This window comes from Triticum dicoccoides, chromosome 3A (assembly GCF_002162155.2).
Source record: "Triticum dicoccoides isolate Atlit2015 ecotype Zavitan chromosome 3A, WEW_v2.0, whole genome shotgun sequence".
In the NCBI taxonomy this organism is placed as follows: domain Eukaryota; kingdom Viridiplantae; phylum Streptophyta; class Magnoliopsida; order Poales; family Poaceae; genus Triticum; species Triticum dicoccoides.
Window position 1 is genome coordinate 687,993,717 of NC_041384.1, and position 16,911 is coordinate 688,010,627.

General features: G+C 47.3%; 1 protein-coding gene across 1 annotated transcript; it reads left to right on the plus strand.

The window, feature by feature from the left end:
* The first annotated feature begins 6,694 nt into the window (after nt 1-6,694).
* On the plus strand, nt 6,695-8,108 carry LOC119270225. Its single transcript, XM_037552206.1, has one exon. It carries the CDS (start codon nt 6,769-6,771, stop codon nt 8,026-8,028), a length of 1,260 nt encoding a protein of 419 aa, XP_037408103.1. The 5' UTR covers nt 6,695-6,768; the 3' UTR covers nt 8,029-8,108.
* The last annotated feature ends 8,803 nt before the right edge of the window (nt 8,109-16,911 follow it).

Here is a 16,911-nt window from a genome sequence, read left to right on the forward strand (position 1 = left end):
CGTTAATATTACCGGTCGTCCAGACGTGCGCTCACTGGAAGGTGTTGTAGCTGGCGTTGGCTGTGCTTCAGGCGCCGGTCGTCTGGTGGAGGCCGGACGTCCGCTCGCTGGAGCTTCTTTGGCAGCTCCTTGTATTTGGTGTTCTTGCCATCTTGTCCATGGTCCTCCTCTTTGTTCCTGGTCATGCACAACACATATATTTAAGGTAGTAGTCATGTCTCACATATGGAAAGTGATGGTTCGAAGAGGAGCGAGTTCACCTTGTGTCCAATGATGTATATTCGATGTCTCATCTTATGTATCCTTGAGGCTTAGAGAGTAGTCGGAGTGTACATAAGGATGAACATGGGATGCTCCTCATCACCGGCTATGCCCTTGTCACAGCATCAGACCACCACGCCGCCGGTGATTTGGACCACCACCCGCAGCTGGTGTTCCAAGTGCTCTTCACCACTCAATGCTACTATGACAAACTGGAGTACGTCACAGTTGGAGTCCACCTATCAAATGCTCTCAAACTTTCGGCCTCGCCAGGTCTGGGCCATGCGCCGGTGTGATGAACGGTGACACTGTGCATTGGTTGTACGGAGACAAAACAAACTTCTACACGCTCAACATAACGGCTACCGGGACACAGGTTTCACTAGCCAAGATCCCAATTCAAGTCAAACGTGGCTTGCCACCACCGTTCCCATGCATCCTTGAGAAAGGAAAGCTCTCATTTGTTCATATCGGAGACAAACGTATCCTCGAACTTTCGACCAAGCAAGAACAAGACAATTATCATAGTTGTGAGGATATGGAAGGATGGGTGTGGTCCGAGTTGATGCCCCAGCAAGTCGAGGGAATTGAAATCTTGTCCTTTGCAGAGAGCACATGCGTAGTACTCATGGGGCAGAAGGAGCGTGGTAGATTATTCACTCTTGACCTCGTCACCAACAAAATGCAGCAAGTCATAAAGGAAGACGAAAATAGGACCATGTTCTATTGTTATGAAAAGTGGGGAGACGACAATCATGTACTATACGAGATAGATTGGCCACCGTACCTATTTCACCTTTCAGCTGGAAGCTATGAGGCGCAATGAGATGGGACAAATGAACGCATGCTTTAATCGTATACTGATGGATGAATCATTGCTCATTATGTTGGATTGACCGGAAGATAAATCCTGGTGTAAAACTGCTTGCTTATTTTGTCAGCATTTTTTATCATTCTATATAATGTGAGTTAAGTTTTGGTTTCTAAACGCCACTAACATATATTTATACTACTAACTCTGGGCACCGGACAGACTGTGCAACAGAAGGGTGGTTGTTTTACACACTTCAGTTAGAGCACAATCATCGGTTTTTAGTGGAAAACAATAAAACAAGTTAGAGAACATGTCTGAGTATTATATAATGAGGAATGTGTGTAAAAATAGATAATATCTTAGAAATATCATATAAAATGAAAGTATGCAATATTATGAAAAATAGGAAATTTGTTTTACCTAAAAACCTTATGAAGTTTTTTATTTGTCCGTATTGCACATTTTTCTAAGAAGAAAGGGTGAAAACCACAAGACCTTTCAGTAACTCTTTGAAATATATGAGTGTTTTCTTTTTTTAGTCAGAATTCTACTTCATTTTTTCATGTATAACTCCCTTTTGATAGTTTAAAAGTTCAAAAAAATATGCACCATATTTTCGCGAAAATAAACTCATAATACGTTCTTAATAAGTGTTACAATACCTGATTATGTTGCTCAATTGGGGTTTTAACTACTAGTAGCACTCGATTCTTTCCTCCTCCCCAAGAAAAGACTCCTAGGCAATTAGGTTTCCTTCACCTCCCGCCGGTCTTACCCGCGTTTGGTGGCCTTTGAGTAGTGGATGTGCGGAGGACCTCGGCCCCACACTGGCTGGAGAGACCCCTATGTCGTTCTTGTTAGATTCATGTTCTTGGTTCGGGTTGTGTGGCGACGGCAATGTCGGTCACTAGAAATAATGTCACGTTTGGTCCCCATCCCAATGATGCGTCTAGCATCAACGTAGGGTGTTGAGGTGGGCGGGCAAGAGGAAGGAGGAGATTTGGGGATTTTTTTTGACAATGACATATGAGTCCCACATGTCATAGCGCCTAACTTGCTGGTCAAACATATGGCATTGACTTACGATGCCACATCAACCCTGACAAGTGGGCCATCCCATCAGGTTCAATTTTGCCAAATCGATATGATAGTCATAGTTCTTTGCAAAAAAATAGTGAGAAAGTGGTAGTTGTTGGTCAAATTTAGTACTCCCTCTGTAAACTAATATAAGAGTGTTTAGATCACTATTTTAGTTATCTAAACGCTTTTATATTAGTTTATGGAGAGAGTAGAATGGTAGTTTTCTGTAGAGGTCGGTCGAAAAGTAGTATTTTTTTTCGTTAAATAGTCCATATCGGACACATATACCCAATGTAGACCAGTCACATGGAGTACCACGAACAAGGGCGGAATGCATCCAGACCCTCGCACTGAGCTAGGGACATCGGATCACCAGAGAGTGCCGCTGCGAACACCCCATGAAGACAGTCTGGGGGTCACGCGGCCAATGCAAGAGCAAAATAACTAAGAATATTCAACTCCGCCGCGAATCAAGGAATGGGAAGTCTTCACCGCAGATCGCCGCCGCGCTGCCCTCACAGCCGCTGCGGCATGGTCACCGCCGGGATGTGTCGCGGACTGGCGGCCGAGATCAAGGTCTGTCATGCTTGAAAGAAAACGGATTAAGTTTTAACCATATGATCCTAATTTTTACACCTAGAATGCTCCTATGCTTTCCGGTAGCTCAAATAAAATATGACAATTACCCTATGCTCCCTCCATATATCATGACCAAGTGCGGTCGCGGGAGGTCCAAAGACAGTAGTAGGCGGAGCATGATGCCCACTTGACACCCATGACTCGGATGAGCGTGACGGCGCATCTGAGACGTAAAAAAGATCAAGCTGGGACAAGGACTTACACGTCCATTATTCATGTACTACATGTTTTTCCCTGTACAAAAGCACGAGTATTTGCTAGCAAGCTAGCATCAAACTGATCTCTCCAAGATGGTGCGGATCGTCGACTCATCGCGATCGGACAGGTTATTGCTGGCCTAACGCTATCGCCTGACCCTGTCTGCGCACCGCATAGTCATGAGGCAGGCAGCACAGATACCTTGTCGAGTCGACCCTGACCGCTGAGCCGCTCCACGTACACATATATTCGTCCACCCACTCGCGGAAAAGGAGGGGAAAATTGGTACAAAGCCAACGTGTTGGTTCGCGGACCAGAAAGGATGAGCGCGACGGGAGGTGGCCGAAAAGCGGCAGTGGATTCTTGCATCATGCATGATTAATCACACGGTAATTGCAGCGCTAAGTAGCATGGTAAAAAAATGTTAAACCCACCTGAAAGTAGCTTACGGGGAAATTAAGCATGTACTACGTGTCCACATCCCCACCAACCTCTCCCCATGATTTTTCACCGTGACCTTTTGTGAACTTTTTATATTTTAAGAAAAAGTTTCGGTCTATTCATCTGTCAAGGCAGTAAAAAAACATCACAAGTAATTTTACCATAAGGCGTAAGTAGAAAGGACAAAACACAGTTAAAGAAAGATTGTACACGTATGCATGGTAAAACATGTTAAACCCACCTGAAAGTAGCTTACTGCAGAATTAAGCACGTACGTGTCACATCCCCACCAACCTCCCCATGATGTTCAGCGCGGCCTCTCGTGTATTTTTTTTTATACTTTTTTCAGAAAATCTTCTTCTTGTTCGAGAAAACTCAACTGTCGAAGTAGTACAAAGAACACGACAAGTAAAAAAAACACATCCAGATTCGTAGACCACCAAGTGACGACTACAAACACTAAAGCGAGATGAAAGCGCGCTGCCGTCTTCGCCCCTCCCTAATCGAAGCTGGGCAAACCTTGTCGTAATAGACAGTCGAGAAGTCGTCGTGCTAAGGTCCCATAGGACCAGCGCACAACCGCCACCGACGAAGAGAAGGGTAGATCGGAATGATCCAATCTGTAGACACACGAACACAGACGAACAAAGACATGATCCACGTGGATCCATCAAAGATAAACGCCAATCGAATCCCACTAGATCCGCCAGAGACAAGCCTCCACACGCTCTCCGACAATGCTAAAAACACCACCTGAATGGTGGCTAGGCTGGGAGAACCTTATTCCATCTTCAGAGAGCTGCCAGGCACAAACTCTAACAAAACTCAAAAAAGCATGAAAAATGACCTAAACCCTATATGACCAACGCAGCAGAATAACAAACGCTGCTGATGAAGAGTAGCGTGTATCGAAAGGACCCGACCTGAAGACACGTGAACATGGACGAACTATGACCAGATTCCAGAAAATCCATCAAAGGACATATCAGCCGAAGACACACCTCCACACGCTCACCGGCGATGCTAGACACACCACTGGGATGGAGGCTAGGCGGGGAGAACCTTATTCCATCTTCCGAAAGCCGTCAACGTCTCATCTTCCTGAGTAGGACACAAAACCTAGCAAAATTCGAAGGAACGTCTAAAAATAAAGCCCTCCCGCCGGCAAGGGCCATGATCCACCACGCCGCCATGACCCCAAGGCCACCGAAGACGAGGTGGACCGGCCACGGCGCCGACGGGAGGCAAAGGAGCCCTATGTTTTCCTTAGGGGAGGAGGCGGCTACGTATAGGAGCCCAATGTCTTTGCTTACATCACAAGTAATTTAACCATAATCCTCCGCCCCGGCTATAATTTTTCATCTTCATAAAACATAGGGTGACCATGCGGGAATTTGCAGGTGCACGCGAGTGTCGCCTGCTCGATTTGCCTCACGATTCGTGAAGTAATTGGATACCGCATGAGGGCATGGTAAATTTTAAGTTTCAATGATAAAACTTACGGGTTTTGCATCTAAAAACAGCCAAGTTTCAGAGATATAATTTTAAGCAATTTTTTCGGTCGGAAGGGGACACAAAATAATTGATTTTTACTGCCCGCTAGTACTAAGTTTCAACATTAAAACTTAACATGTTTTTTTTTCTAAAATTGGTCAAATTGTAGCTAAAATGGATCTTATTAGAAAGCATTGGCAACGAGAAACACGAGTATAAAAGTAGAACTTAATTTGGATTTTTTGTTTAAAAGATATAAACTTCGAAAATCGGAAGCCAAAATAAAAAGGCGGCACCAGGGACTTGCGTGCCCCCGCACTTGGGTGTCCTAAATCCTTGTTCGGTGACCATAGAGAAAAGTAAAGCCCTTAATCCTCATTCGGTGACCATAGAGAAAAGTAAAGCTTATACGAGGACGACGTTTAGGTGCCCAAATGCAGTTGCTCCTTGTGAACATTAAATTAAAAATAGTAAATAATTCAAAACATCTAATTTTTTTGCCTTCAGGGCTAGAAGAATTGAACCTTCTTTGGGAGATTAAGTTGTCCTTGAAGATTCATATCTTCCTATGGCAGTTAATCCGTGGCCGTTAACGCTCGGGAGTTCAAGTTCTAAAATGTAATGGTCCAGCTATGGTTGATGCCCATTGTGTGAGGTCGACGAGGACTCCAACCACATTTTCTTTACATGTCCCTCAGTTCGGTGTTTTTGGAGCTGCCTTCATGAGGTGGTGGGTGGCAGGTGGTGACATTGTAACCTTCCAGACATGTTTCTGGAGGTTCAAACCCACCACAATTCCATACGGCCAGCCTCATGGTGGTAGTTGGGGTGATTACCTGGAGTGTATGGAATATTCATAACAAACTTGTGATTGAACATGTGATCACTCGTCTGGCTACTGATGCTATTTGCCAAATGTGCGGATTTTTGCAACTATGGAAGCCACTTAGCAAGCGGCATGCTCGAGACGATATCAACCAGATCACCGTGGACCTTCGCTCCATCGTTGCGCGTCTTGCACCACCGCTTCCTCCGCCTCCGCCCGAGCCGGATTAGTTGCTTTGTTTTTATTCAGGGTTGTGTTATGCTGAACTCCTAGCAAGACTTTGTTTGTTTGTCTTATTTTCTCGCAACTTGAACTCCCCATATGTCGTACGAACCTTCTTGTTGGCCGTTGCGTTATAATCCAAAGTGGGGGAAACTCGTTTTCGTCATATGTTAGACTCCTGTAGGTGCTTGCAAAATTTTGTGACGAAATGACCTTGGTAGAAAGAAAAACAAAATCGGATCTAGAAATTATTTCACACCACCTGATAATTTGAAGCTCAGTTTTTTTTTTGTACCGAGCTCCTCTGATCTCATCTAAGCACGAATTTTTGCAAGCATGTAGTGTACAAGAGTTGAGCGTCTTTGATGTACAAATATTTCAGATCCTTTCGATATTTTTGCTATTTCATTTGAATTTACTATTCATCGGGAACATATGACCCACGGATCAGCTAGTACTATGAATTACCGAGCTTATAGTATTTACTTAAGTGGACAAATTGTCTCTCCGTGCTAATGACTTGCGTGCAGTAATAATCCCAGGATTAACTTGAGACGAGTCGGAATAGTACTAAGCCGAGATTGAATTACAAAAGTAGCACACTTTATGAACCGTGACATGCCGGGGCAGTCGGACCCGGACCGGCGATTACGCAGACGTAATCGTGTTCACTATATAATGCGGCGCCCTCTGATCGACCAGCAACGAATCATCCAAGATAGTAGCAGCTAATCCCGCATCTCGATCTTTCGCGACGTCCACTTACTAGGTACGTACGTGCGGGGATCGATCGATGGTGAGAGATCAGAAGGCCATGGCGTCGCCGCCGGCCGCGCTCCCGGAGGACGTCGCGCTGGAGATCCTCGCGCGCGTGCCGGACGCCGCGGGCCTGTTCCGCTGCGCCGCGGCGTGCAGGCGCTGGAGGACGCTGGTGGCCGACCCATCCTTCCTCCGTCGCCGCTGGCCGGACGGCGCGCGCCACCCGTCCTCGCTCCTCGGCTTCTTCGGCCAGGAGTGGTGCCGCCGCCCCGGCGGAGAGGATCACGGGGACGTCCCTGATTTGCCGGGCTTCGTCCGCGCGCCGGGGTCGGTCCTCGCGTCCGAACGCCCCTTCCTGGGCTCCTTCGTGCCCGGCGCTGCCGGCATCTTCGACCGCGCGGTGCCGCTCGCCTCGCATCGCGGCCTCCTCCTCGTGCGCTTCGTCCCAGCCGGCGGCGAGTCAAGCGCCGACGTGGACCACCTGGCCGTGTGCAACCTGCACTCCGGCGCGTGCGACGTGCTCCCGCCGCTCGAGCGCGGCTGGTTCTTCGACTACGTGGACGCGAGCGCGTACGCCGTCGTGAACCAGGGGCCGACGTCCTTCAAGGTGTTCATCGTCGGCTACAACAACGAGGGCAGCCAGCAGTACGACCTCCGCACGTTCTCGTCCGGCGGCGAGCCGAGCTGGAGCGCGCCCAGCAAGCTCTTCAACCCGATAGAGCACGGCATCTTCGGGCCGTTGAAGCAGCGCGGCGCCGTGGTGGGCCACGGGACGGTGCACTGGCTCATCTGGGACCTGGTCGACTTCCACGCCATCGACGTGGACGCCATGACCGGCCGCGTGACCCTACAGAAGCTCCCGGCCCCGAGGCCGCGCGACATGGAATACCACCTCTACGACACGCCACGCCTGAGCGTCGCGGCCGACGAGACGGCGCTTTCGTCGATCTGCCTGTTCAGAGAGCCCCTCCGAGTAGAGACCTGGACGAGGGGGGACGGCGGCGAGCATTGCGGCCGAGAGTGGTGCCGCGCTAGGGTGGTGGAGCTGCGACCACCCGGGCAGAAGCAAATCGACACGCCGGTGTGCATGTGCTTGGGGGAGAGGAGCGGCACGCTGCTCATCAAGGACCTTCACCGGTGCATGTACATCGCGGATCTGGAAAGTGGCGCCATGGAGGAGACGACGGACAAGCAGTTTTGCCGTGGCCTCGACGGCTGCAAGACGGCGTTCCCCGTAGAGATCGACTGGCCTGCCTTCTTCATGTGTCGCCTTGGTGGAAAGTCAGATGTTTAATCTGGCGACAAGTGCGGCAAACTTTGAAGCTTACAATAATGCTTCTGGCTTCTTTAGAAAAACATGATTCTATTTTTGAACTAATTGTCCAATCTATACTTCATTTGCATATTTCTGTTCTTGAGAATTAGGACTTCGAAATAAGACAACTCTATAACCTATTTTGACAAGTTTTAAAATTTGAATTCTCAATCATGGTGAAGCAAAGATAAAATATGCAAATATATTATAAACTGGACAATCGGTCAAAAGGATAAAACATATTCAAGCTTGGAGATCACGTGAAAAAGTAGGGGCAGATGAAGCATTGCATATCTTGGTGGGTGGAGCAGATGGAGACGGCAGGAATTTTCACCTGACGGCAACAGACGGCGCCGTCAAAAGCGCTGACGAATCACCGACCGCCGCGTGGCAGAGGTATGCCGACGGCCAAGCCGTCAGCATAGATGAAAATCTATGCCGACGGCCAGGCCGTCGGCATAAATCTGCCACGCGGCAGCCGTTGGGCGCTCCTGTCATTGCATGTGTCATGCCATAGATGCTGCCACGTGTCATGGCATGCGAGCTCTGGTTGCATGTCTATGCGGACAGCAAAGCCGCCGGCATAGTCAAGCTATGCCGAGGGCTATGCCGAGGGCAATGCCGTCGGCATACTTGCTGCCCAGAAGCAAAAAAAAAATTATACCAGCCAAAAAGGCTAGTAATTTCATAGTTGATACATTAGCCAAAAAGGCCAGGGTTGGTCATGTTATGTCCCAATAATAATCCTCATGAATATATAAGTTACACAAGAAAAAACGTTGTTTGTCCGCTCATTATAGTACTAGTGTTAGGTAGAGCTCATATACAAGGGTATGAGCAATACAACAATGTCTGGAATGGACATGCAGGAATATAACAACATAGCCCACAGCAAAGGGTACAGGGTATACAATCATAACGTAGTTTTTCCACTAGGTGCAAAGTAGGTATTTAAACTGGACACAAATAGCCCCTGTGATGATTTAGTAGATACAGAGTAGGAGTATGTAGGACTTGATCATGAGGTAATATGAAAATCAACAAAACAAAGCAAAAAGGTATTTTGGAGCATCTTGAACTCCTTGACAAATAGACCAAGTGCTAACTAAGGAACATGTGAGTGTACACATATGGTTCCTGTGATGTTGGTTGTAAGCAAAGAAGAGGAGTTGACCAATGCTAAAATGTTGAACTCCCTAAAAGAGAAAGGCATGTTCTCTGAAAGCACATACATAGTTCTAATCTAGACGCAATTGTAAGTCAAAATCGAAAGTCTAGATCAGATTGCATACATAACGATAAAACTGAATTACACACACAAAAGATTCAGATTTTTTTTGTGGCAACAAGGAAGCAAGCAAACTAATTGGCAAACAATGCAGCAATGTCCAGGTGATTGAGTACTAGGATCTGACAGCAATAGCACCAAGTTAAATTCAGTCAAGCATGTAAGTAGATTCAGACGAGCAGCATACCAAGCAAAAAAATCAGATTTCAAACAGGCTAGCTAGCTGCAATTTGATGCAATCCTGATGGTACAAACATGCTAGCTAGATTAAACACCAACAATTAACACAGCCTAGCTGCGGTAACTAACAAGGCCATTATAAATTATTAGCATGCATGATCTGCAGTACTAGGAGGCTGAATCAATGCACATCACAGTAACCACAAATGGGGTCTAATACAAGAGCAGAATTTAACAAGTGTGCTACTCCGAATCATCATTACTTGTAAATAGGAATGATCTTTTCCATGACACATGCACGACAAGCACAAACAAAATCACCCATGCGCATGAAACAGAGCAAGGTACTAATATAGCAGCACAAGAGAGGGAGCTAGAGGTAGGAGATGGATTCACATGAGAGGAGGTTGTAGTCAATGGCGCACACAACCACGGTCGCCGTCATGCGGTAGAGGAGGTTGTAGCCGAGTTGGACCATGTGTGGGGCGTCATCGTGCCGGTGGATGCCCTGGTTGTCGTCATCGTCAACGAAGGATGCCTACTACTCCGAATCTAACAAACAAGTAAGAGCTAGTGTTGTTGATCTAGTACAGAAATTAAGCAAGCTAGTATAGGAGACACACGTGCTGCTAGTATCTACAGAAAGCAATCAAGTTGCCTGTGTGTGTGCTTGAGCTAGCTTACTATGTACGGTCCGTGGTTGGGCTCTAAAACTAACAGAGCATGCTAGCATCAACAGAATCAATCACAAGGTTATTTTGTTGCTGTTGCTAGCACTGCTAGCTGTATGTGTTGATCCATCCATCCATGGACCTAACTAATGTTGCTGTATCTCTAAACGAAGTGCAGCAACACAAGAAGACGAGCTACAACTGTGGAGCACATGTGTACCTATACTCATCCATGTCAAACTATACAAATAAATAAATAAATGACTTGTTCATACAAATCCCTCTAGGATTCCTTCATACAAGAGGATTTGCATCACATATTCGTCTACCTCCTCCTCGAATAGTGCGTTCAGTTGAATAGCAAATGAGTTAATGAGATGTAATGTACTATCTGTCTAGTAATGGCTGATGCTTCTATATATCCATACTTGTTGGTCTCGTTTATTAATGTACTGCCTCCGTCCATAATAATAATATAAGAGCATTTTTGGCACTAGTGTGGTTTCAAAAACGCTCTTATATTATGGATCAGAGGTAATACAATCTAGTCTAGTAAATCACATCTAATTTAACATGTAGCTTACCAGTAAAGCCAAGACAGCAAAGAACTTTGCTCCTCGCATGCTGATACTACTTTCCCCATTTTCTTTTTTTGCCAAAACTAATGTACTGTACATGAGGATGAATGAGTCAACCAACCAAACAAACAGGCCACAATCAATCAATATATATAAATAAAAATTACAGTAGCTAGACCCCTTGGACAAAAGCTTTCTGGACATTTTAAACAAGAAAGATAGCGATTTCGTTCTGCATTTTTTTCTTCCCAGTAAGAAAGGTAGACAAATGGATCAGGATGAGTACACCAACAAACGGCGAAGCTACTAGTTGTCCTTATGAGGGAAGACGAGACAGAATGGCAATCAAAGTGGTTCGACCACGAACTGCCAGATTACATACAGCAAAAAAGATGAGTTTTTTTTCCTCATGCAGTCTCCTCAAATTAAAACTCCATAAATTCGCTGCTAGAGTTACAGGTTTATAGTTTAGATTGATGAGGGCACCTCCGTGCTTGCATTGAACATGCCAAACAGAGCATGTCCGTGTGGTTTCGAGTTGAAGATGCCAAACAAATCTGAACCTCCTCCCCGAGGAGATGGAGGTGGAGGATTTGCAGCAGCAATAGTGAGCAGAGGAAGGAGGCGGAGGAGATGGAGGTGCTACCTGCCGAGCTGGGTCGTTGTGGCCGTGCTTGAGCTCGGCAGGCCCCGCCTCCTCGAGCAGGACAGGGCCGCCAGCTAGGTGCACCCCTCGTCCTCTGCCTCCTCGAGCAGGAAGGATGGCGCCCTCCTGCCGTTGTCGCCGTCCAGACCGCTCCAAGGTGACCTGCAGCAAGGGAAGGAAAGGAGAAGGTGAGGTGGGGTGGATTCGGGCGAGGAAAGAGGGGAAGGACGTACCTGCGCCACGCTGGTAACGGATCCGTCGAGCTCTGGCCTCGCCATCATCGGATGTGCCTGATCCCGGCGATGATAGGGGTGGCGGCCGAAACCCTAGCTAGCCACGGGGACAGTGGAGGGCATGAGCACCGATTCTGGATGTGGGGAAGGGGAGCAGACCTAGGGGAGCTCGGGGGCGTGCTGCGCGCCGCCGGAGCTCACCTGAACTGGCCGGCGTGGGTGGTGGCGGCGGCGAGGGAGAGAGATTCGTGGGGGAAAGGAGTCGCGAGAGACAGAGAGGTTCGATTCGTGGGGAGAGAGTGAGGTAGGGGTCGGGTGGGATCATTTATCTTTTTCTTTTCTTTTTCTCCTTTCCTCTAGATGGATGGATGGATGGATGTGGGGTGGACAGCTAGATGGATAGATGGATGGATATGCGCCACGTCATCGACCCGTGGCACAAATGTTTCCACCAATAGGAACCAATCTCATACAATTGTGTTCTTTCTCTTTTTTTTCTTCTAATTTCTTTTACCATCTTGGACCGACCGACGACGATTCATGAGGGGAGAGGAGGGCGGCGAGGAGGAGATGGTGAGGTGAGGTGGGGAGGGAATGGATCGGGGAATGGTGTGTTCGGTATGACGACTACGCGGGAAATTGCAGATCTGCACGGCGGCCACCTGAAATGATGTCCAGAAGTGGTTTTGTCAAATCATATTTGATGTCTTTGCGGTATGTGTAGGCCTAGTGCAACCCAAGGAGGGGCAGACCCCACCACAGGGAGGCGAATGTACCTCGGTGGCATGCCGGATCCAGCTATTAAAATCGAATAAAAATCACACGATGCAGGAAGTACTCGGGACCTGGCACGGTGTCGTCATATGGCCCTTGTAGAGTGTGGTGAAATTTTGAGCACGTTTCGAAGAAGCCTGACCGGAGATCGCTTGTAAACTACACCATCTCCGAGGTAGTATCTGGCTATTGAGAGAGAACGTGTCCGATTTGTGAAGGAAGTGCATTGCCCGTTGCTCCGTTGACCTCGAAACTTCTCGTGCTCTCAAAGGGGGCCATTGCATGACACGTGCCAGGACATGGCATTTCGAGCCCGCCTGCACTATTTGAGACATTTACTGCATCCATAGGGTTTCAATGCGGGAAATTGCAGATCTGCACGGCGGCCACCTGAAATGATGTCCAGAGGTGGTTTGTCAAATCATATATGATGTATTTGAGGTATGTGTAGGCCTAGTGCAACCCAAGGAGGGGCATGCCCCACCACAGGGAGGCGAATGTACCTCGGCGGCATGCCGGATCCAGCCGTTAAAATCAAACAAAAATCACACGATGCTGGAAATACTCGGGACCTGGCACAGTGTCGTCATATGGTCCTTGTAGGGTGTGGTGCAATTTTGAGCATGTTTCGGAGAAGACTGACTGGAGGTCGCTTGTAAACTACACCATCTCCGAGGTAGTATCTGGCTATCGAGAGAGAACGTGTCCGGTTTGTGAAGGAAGTGTGTTGCCCGTTGCTCTGTTGACCTCAAAAGTTCTCGTGCTCTCAGAGGGGGCCATTGCATGACATGTGCGAGAATATGGCATTTTTCGGGCCCGCTTGCAATATTTGAGACATTTGGTGCACCCATAGGGTTTCAATGCAAGAAATTGGAGATATGCATGGCACCACACCCCCGAGCCGCGTATTGCCTCTTCGGAGCCCCGCGCTAGGTGTTTGAAGTTGCCACCACACTTCATGGCATGTAAGAGGAGCCATCACAAGATTTGGTGGCATAGCTAGCCCCCGAAGGCCACCGACCACACTCGTAGACACGCGAAGAACAATTCGTACATATGCAGATGTATCTATGGCCTATGTGGCATGCCAGCGTGGCCAGGGTCCACTGTCAGCCAATGTCACATTGTAGATATGCAGAGAAGCCCTTTGACCAATGGACTTCTCCACCTCGTTGTGATGGGGTCAGCCCATGTGAAGACTCTAGAACAAGGTCCGGGCCCTACCCGCCACAAGATTCCCTCTACGTCAACCCAACGCAGACGTTTCCCCCCTCCAAGTGTCGGCGGTAGCGCCGTCCGTGAAGGGGGTCACACTTCGGAGCCCCGCGCTAGGTGTTTGAAGTTGCCACCACACTTTGTGGCATGTAAGAGGACCCATCACAAGATTTGGTGGCATAGCTAGCCCCTGAAGGCCACCGACCACACTCGTAGACACGCGAAGAACAAACCGTACATATGCAAATGTATCTATGGCCTATGTGGCATGCCAGCGTGGCCACGGCCCACTGTCAGCCAATGTCACATTGTAGATATGCAGAGAAGCCCTTTGACCAATGGACTTCTCCACCTCGTTGTGATGGGGTCAGCCCATGTGAAGACTCCAGAACAAGGTCCGGGCCCTACCCACCACAAGATTCCCTCTACGTCAACCCGACGCAGATGTTTCCCCCTCCAAGTGTGGGCGGTAGCGCCGTCCGTGAAGGGGGTCACACTTCGGAGCCCCGTGCTAGGTGTTCGAAGTTGCCACCACACTTTGTGGCATATAAGAGGACCCATCACAAGATTTGGTGGCATAGCTAGCCCCGAAGGCCACCGACCACACTCGTAGACACGCGAAGAACCATCCGTACATATGCAGATGTATCTATGGCCTATGTGGCATGCCAGCGTGGCCAGGGCCCACTGTCAGCCAATGTCACATTGTAGATATGCAGATAAGCCCTTGCGTTTTTATTTATGTTATATATAAACGCCTAAAATAAAATGAAAGAAAAATAGATGGTGGGGTTTTGAAACTGTGGACTGTGTAAGGGAAGGTGGACAACCACAAGAGGGATGATGATTCATGTTTAAGTACCACGCCTAATTTGTATATCATGTAAGATGGACCGAAAAGTATTTTTTTAACTGTCACACAAAAAAGGGAGCATCGTGGCTCGACCATGTGACCTTGTGGTCAGCGTTAACTCAGATTACCACTAGGCCACAACAAACAACATGTCTAGATGGGATAAACATTTTTCATGTTGCTATTCCTTCTTGTTCTATGTAAGAAAATAAATTATATTCTTGTGTTTGTGACAATTAAAAAAATATGTCTTACAAAAAAATGGTACGCGACATTAAAAAAATAAACATCATAAAACACATTTGTGTAATTAAAACAACCATATGTTGCATTTTAAAAATGTTCAGGCATTCGAAAAACTATTGATGACATTTTTTAAAATGTTTATACAATGTAAAAAATTGTTAGCGTTGTTTTAAAAAATGTGTCGTACAATCCAAAAAAGTTTATCCACTTATTTGAATAAAGTTTCAAAAACTTGTATTTGAGAACATGTTAATCGTATGTATAAAAAATATTAAATGTGCTAGAAATTTAGTATTTTTTAAAAAAATTATACATATGATTGTTCCAAATACGAGTTTTGAAACTTTTTTGAAATACGTGTTAGACATTTTCGGATGGTACGGAACATTTTAAACTACATGAAATTTTTTGTACATTGCGTAAACATTTAAAAAATGTTATTAACAGTATTTTGAAATGCCTGAACATTTTTAAAATGCAACATATGTTTTTTAATTTACACAAATGTGTTTTACAATGTTTATTTTTTCAGAATCACATACTTATTTTTCGTAACACAGAAACATTTTTGGCGCTTATAATACATAAAAAACAGATTTAAATTAATCATTTTTAAAATAAAAACAATTTAAAAGATAAAAAACAGATAATATATATGCCTACGGCAAGACCGTCGGCATAGTATTGCCATGTGGCAGTTCCTGAAAAAAACCCAGATAAAACATATGCCGACGGCCGCCGTGAGGGCCGTCGGCATAGATTTGACAGCGTTAGACTGCCGTCTGAGGCCGGGCCACCAGGGCCACCTATATGCCGACGGCCACACTTTACTGACGGCTGCCGTCGGTGTAATCGGAGATATGCCGACGGCCTTTCTATGCCTACGGCTGCCGTCGGTATAGTCTGAGGTATGTCGACGACCTTTCTATGCCTACAGCTTTCCCTAGGCCGTCAGCATAGCTCCGTCTATGCCGACGGCCCCGACAAAAGGCCGTCGACATAGAATAGGCCGTCGGGTAGCCAATTATTCCGGTAGTGAGACCTGGTGAGGCCAAAAGTTTAGGAGCACTTGATAGACGAACTCCAACTGCACAGGGCGGAGGAGTAAGATAATACATACTCTAACTTGTCATGGTAGGATCGAGTGGTGAAGAGTACATGGAACACCGGATGCGGGTGGTGGTCGAGATAACCGGTGGCACGGTGGTCTGCTGCCGTGACAAGGGCATAGCCGATCATATAATACCCGACATCAAGGCTGTCCAGGTCCCGTGGAGGCGGTGTGAGGAGACGCGTGCTCCGCTGGCCGATCAGGGGATGGCACACGACCAGATGGAGCTTCCGCCAGTCATGGGTCGGGCGATGCATCAGGAGATGGCCGCGATGCGACAGCAGGGGTCTCGTGTAGTTGAAGATTCCATCGTTGTTGGGGATGAACTTGGTGAAGGTGAGGCGCTCGCCGCCGGTCTGCTGCGCACGAAGCCTGAAGAACTGCGGTGGCAAGTCTGATTTCCTTTTCTTCAGCAGCTTCGGTATTTTCACGGGTATCGCCTCCGGTATGCAGAAGGCACCAAGGAGGAAGGAGGACCGGTGGCGCACGTTCTCCGGCGAGATGCCGACTCGCCGGAGGAAGGCCAGGCAGCTGATGAGGCGGAACCAACGTGTGCAGGTGCCCGCGTAGCGGATGAGGTCGAGAATGGCCGGCGCCATGCGCGCGAAGATCTCGCGCAGGAGGTCATCGTAGAAATTATAAGCCACGGAAAGAAACTTATATCTCAAAAGAAGAAGCCACGGAAATAAACTTCTGAAGGAAATTAAGCAGCACATCACACACCAGTTCTGACGAAAATTAAGCAGCACAGGGACTTAGGGAGACACTTCTGAAGAGAATTAACGACATTATTTTTTTCTTGCAGAAATATATGACTTGCATCTCTAGCTCAGTCTTTACAAGGTTTTTTTCTACGATCACGAGAATATCTGGTGCTCAGCGGAATCTCATCGAGTACACCACCTACGTTTCTCATCTCCTTCCACCTCGTCCTCTACGTGGAGGTGTGGCAGAAGATGGACAAGCTAATTCACATCCCGGGTGTTGGCGGTCCATTCATTCTTGTCAGATAGGCTGAATAGACCCGTCTCTATTTAGGGAGTAAATAGCATAAAACTACTACTTTA

Bases quoted from the DNA above. Each gene is read 5' to 3' on its own strand.
- LOC119270225 (XM_037552206.1), top strand. From the start codon at position 6,769: ATGGTGAGAGATCAGAAGGCCATGGCGTCGCCGCCGGCCGCGCTCCCG.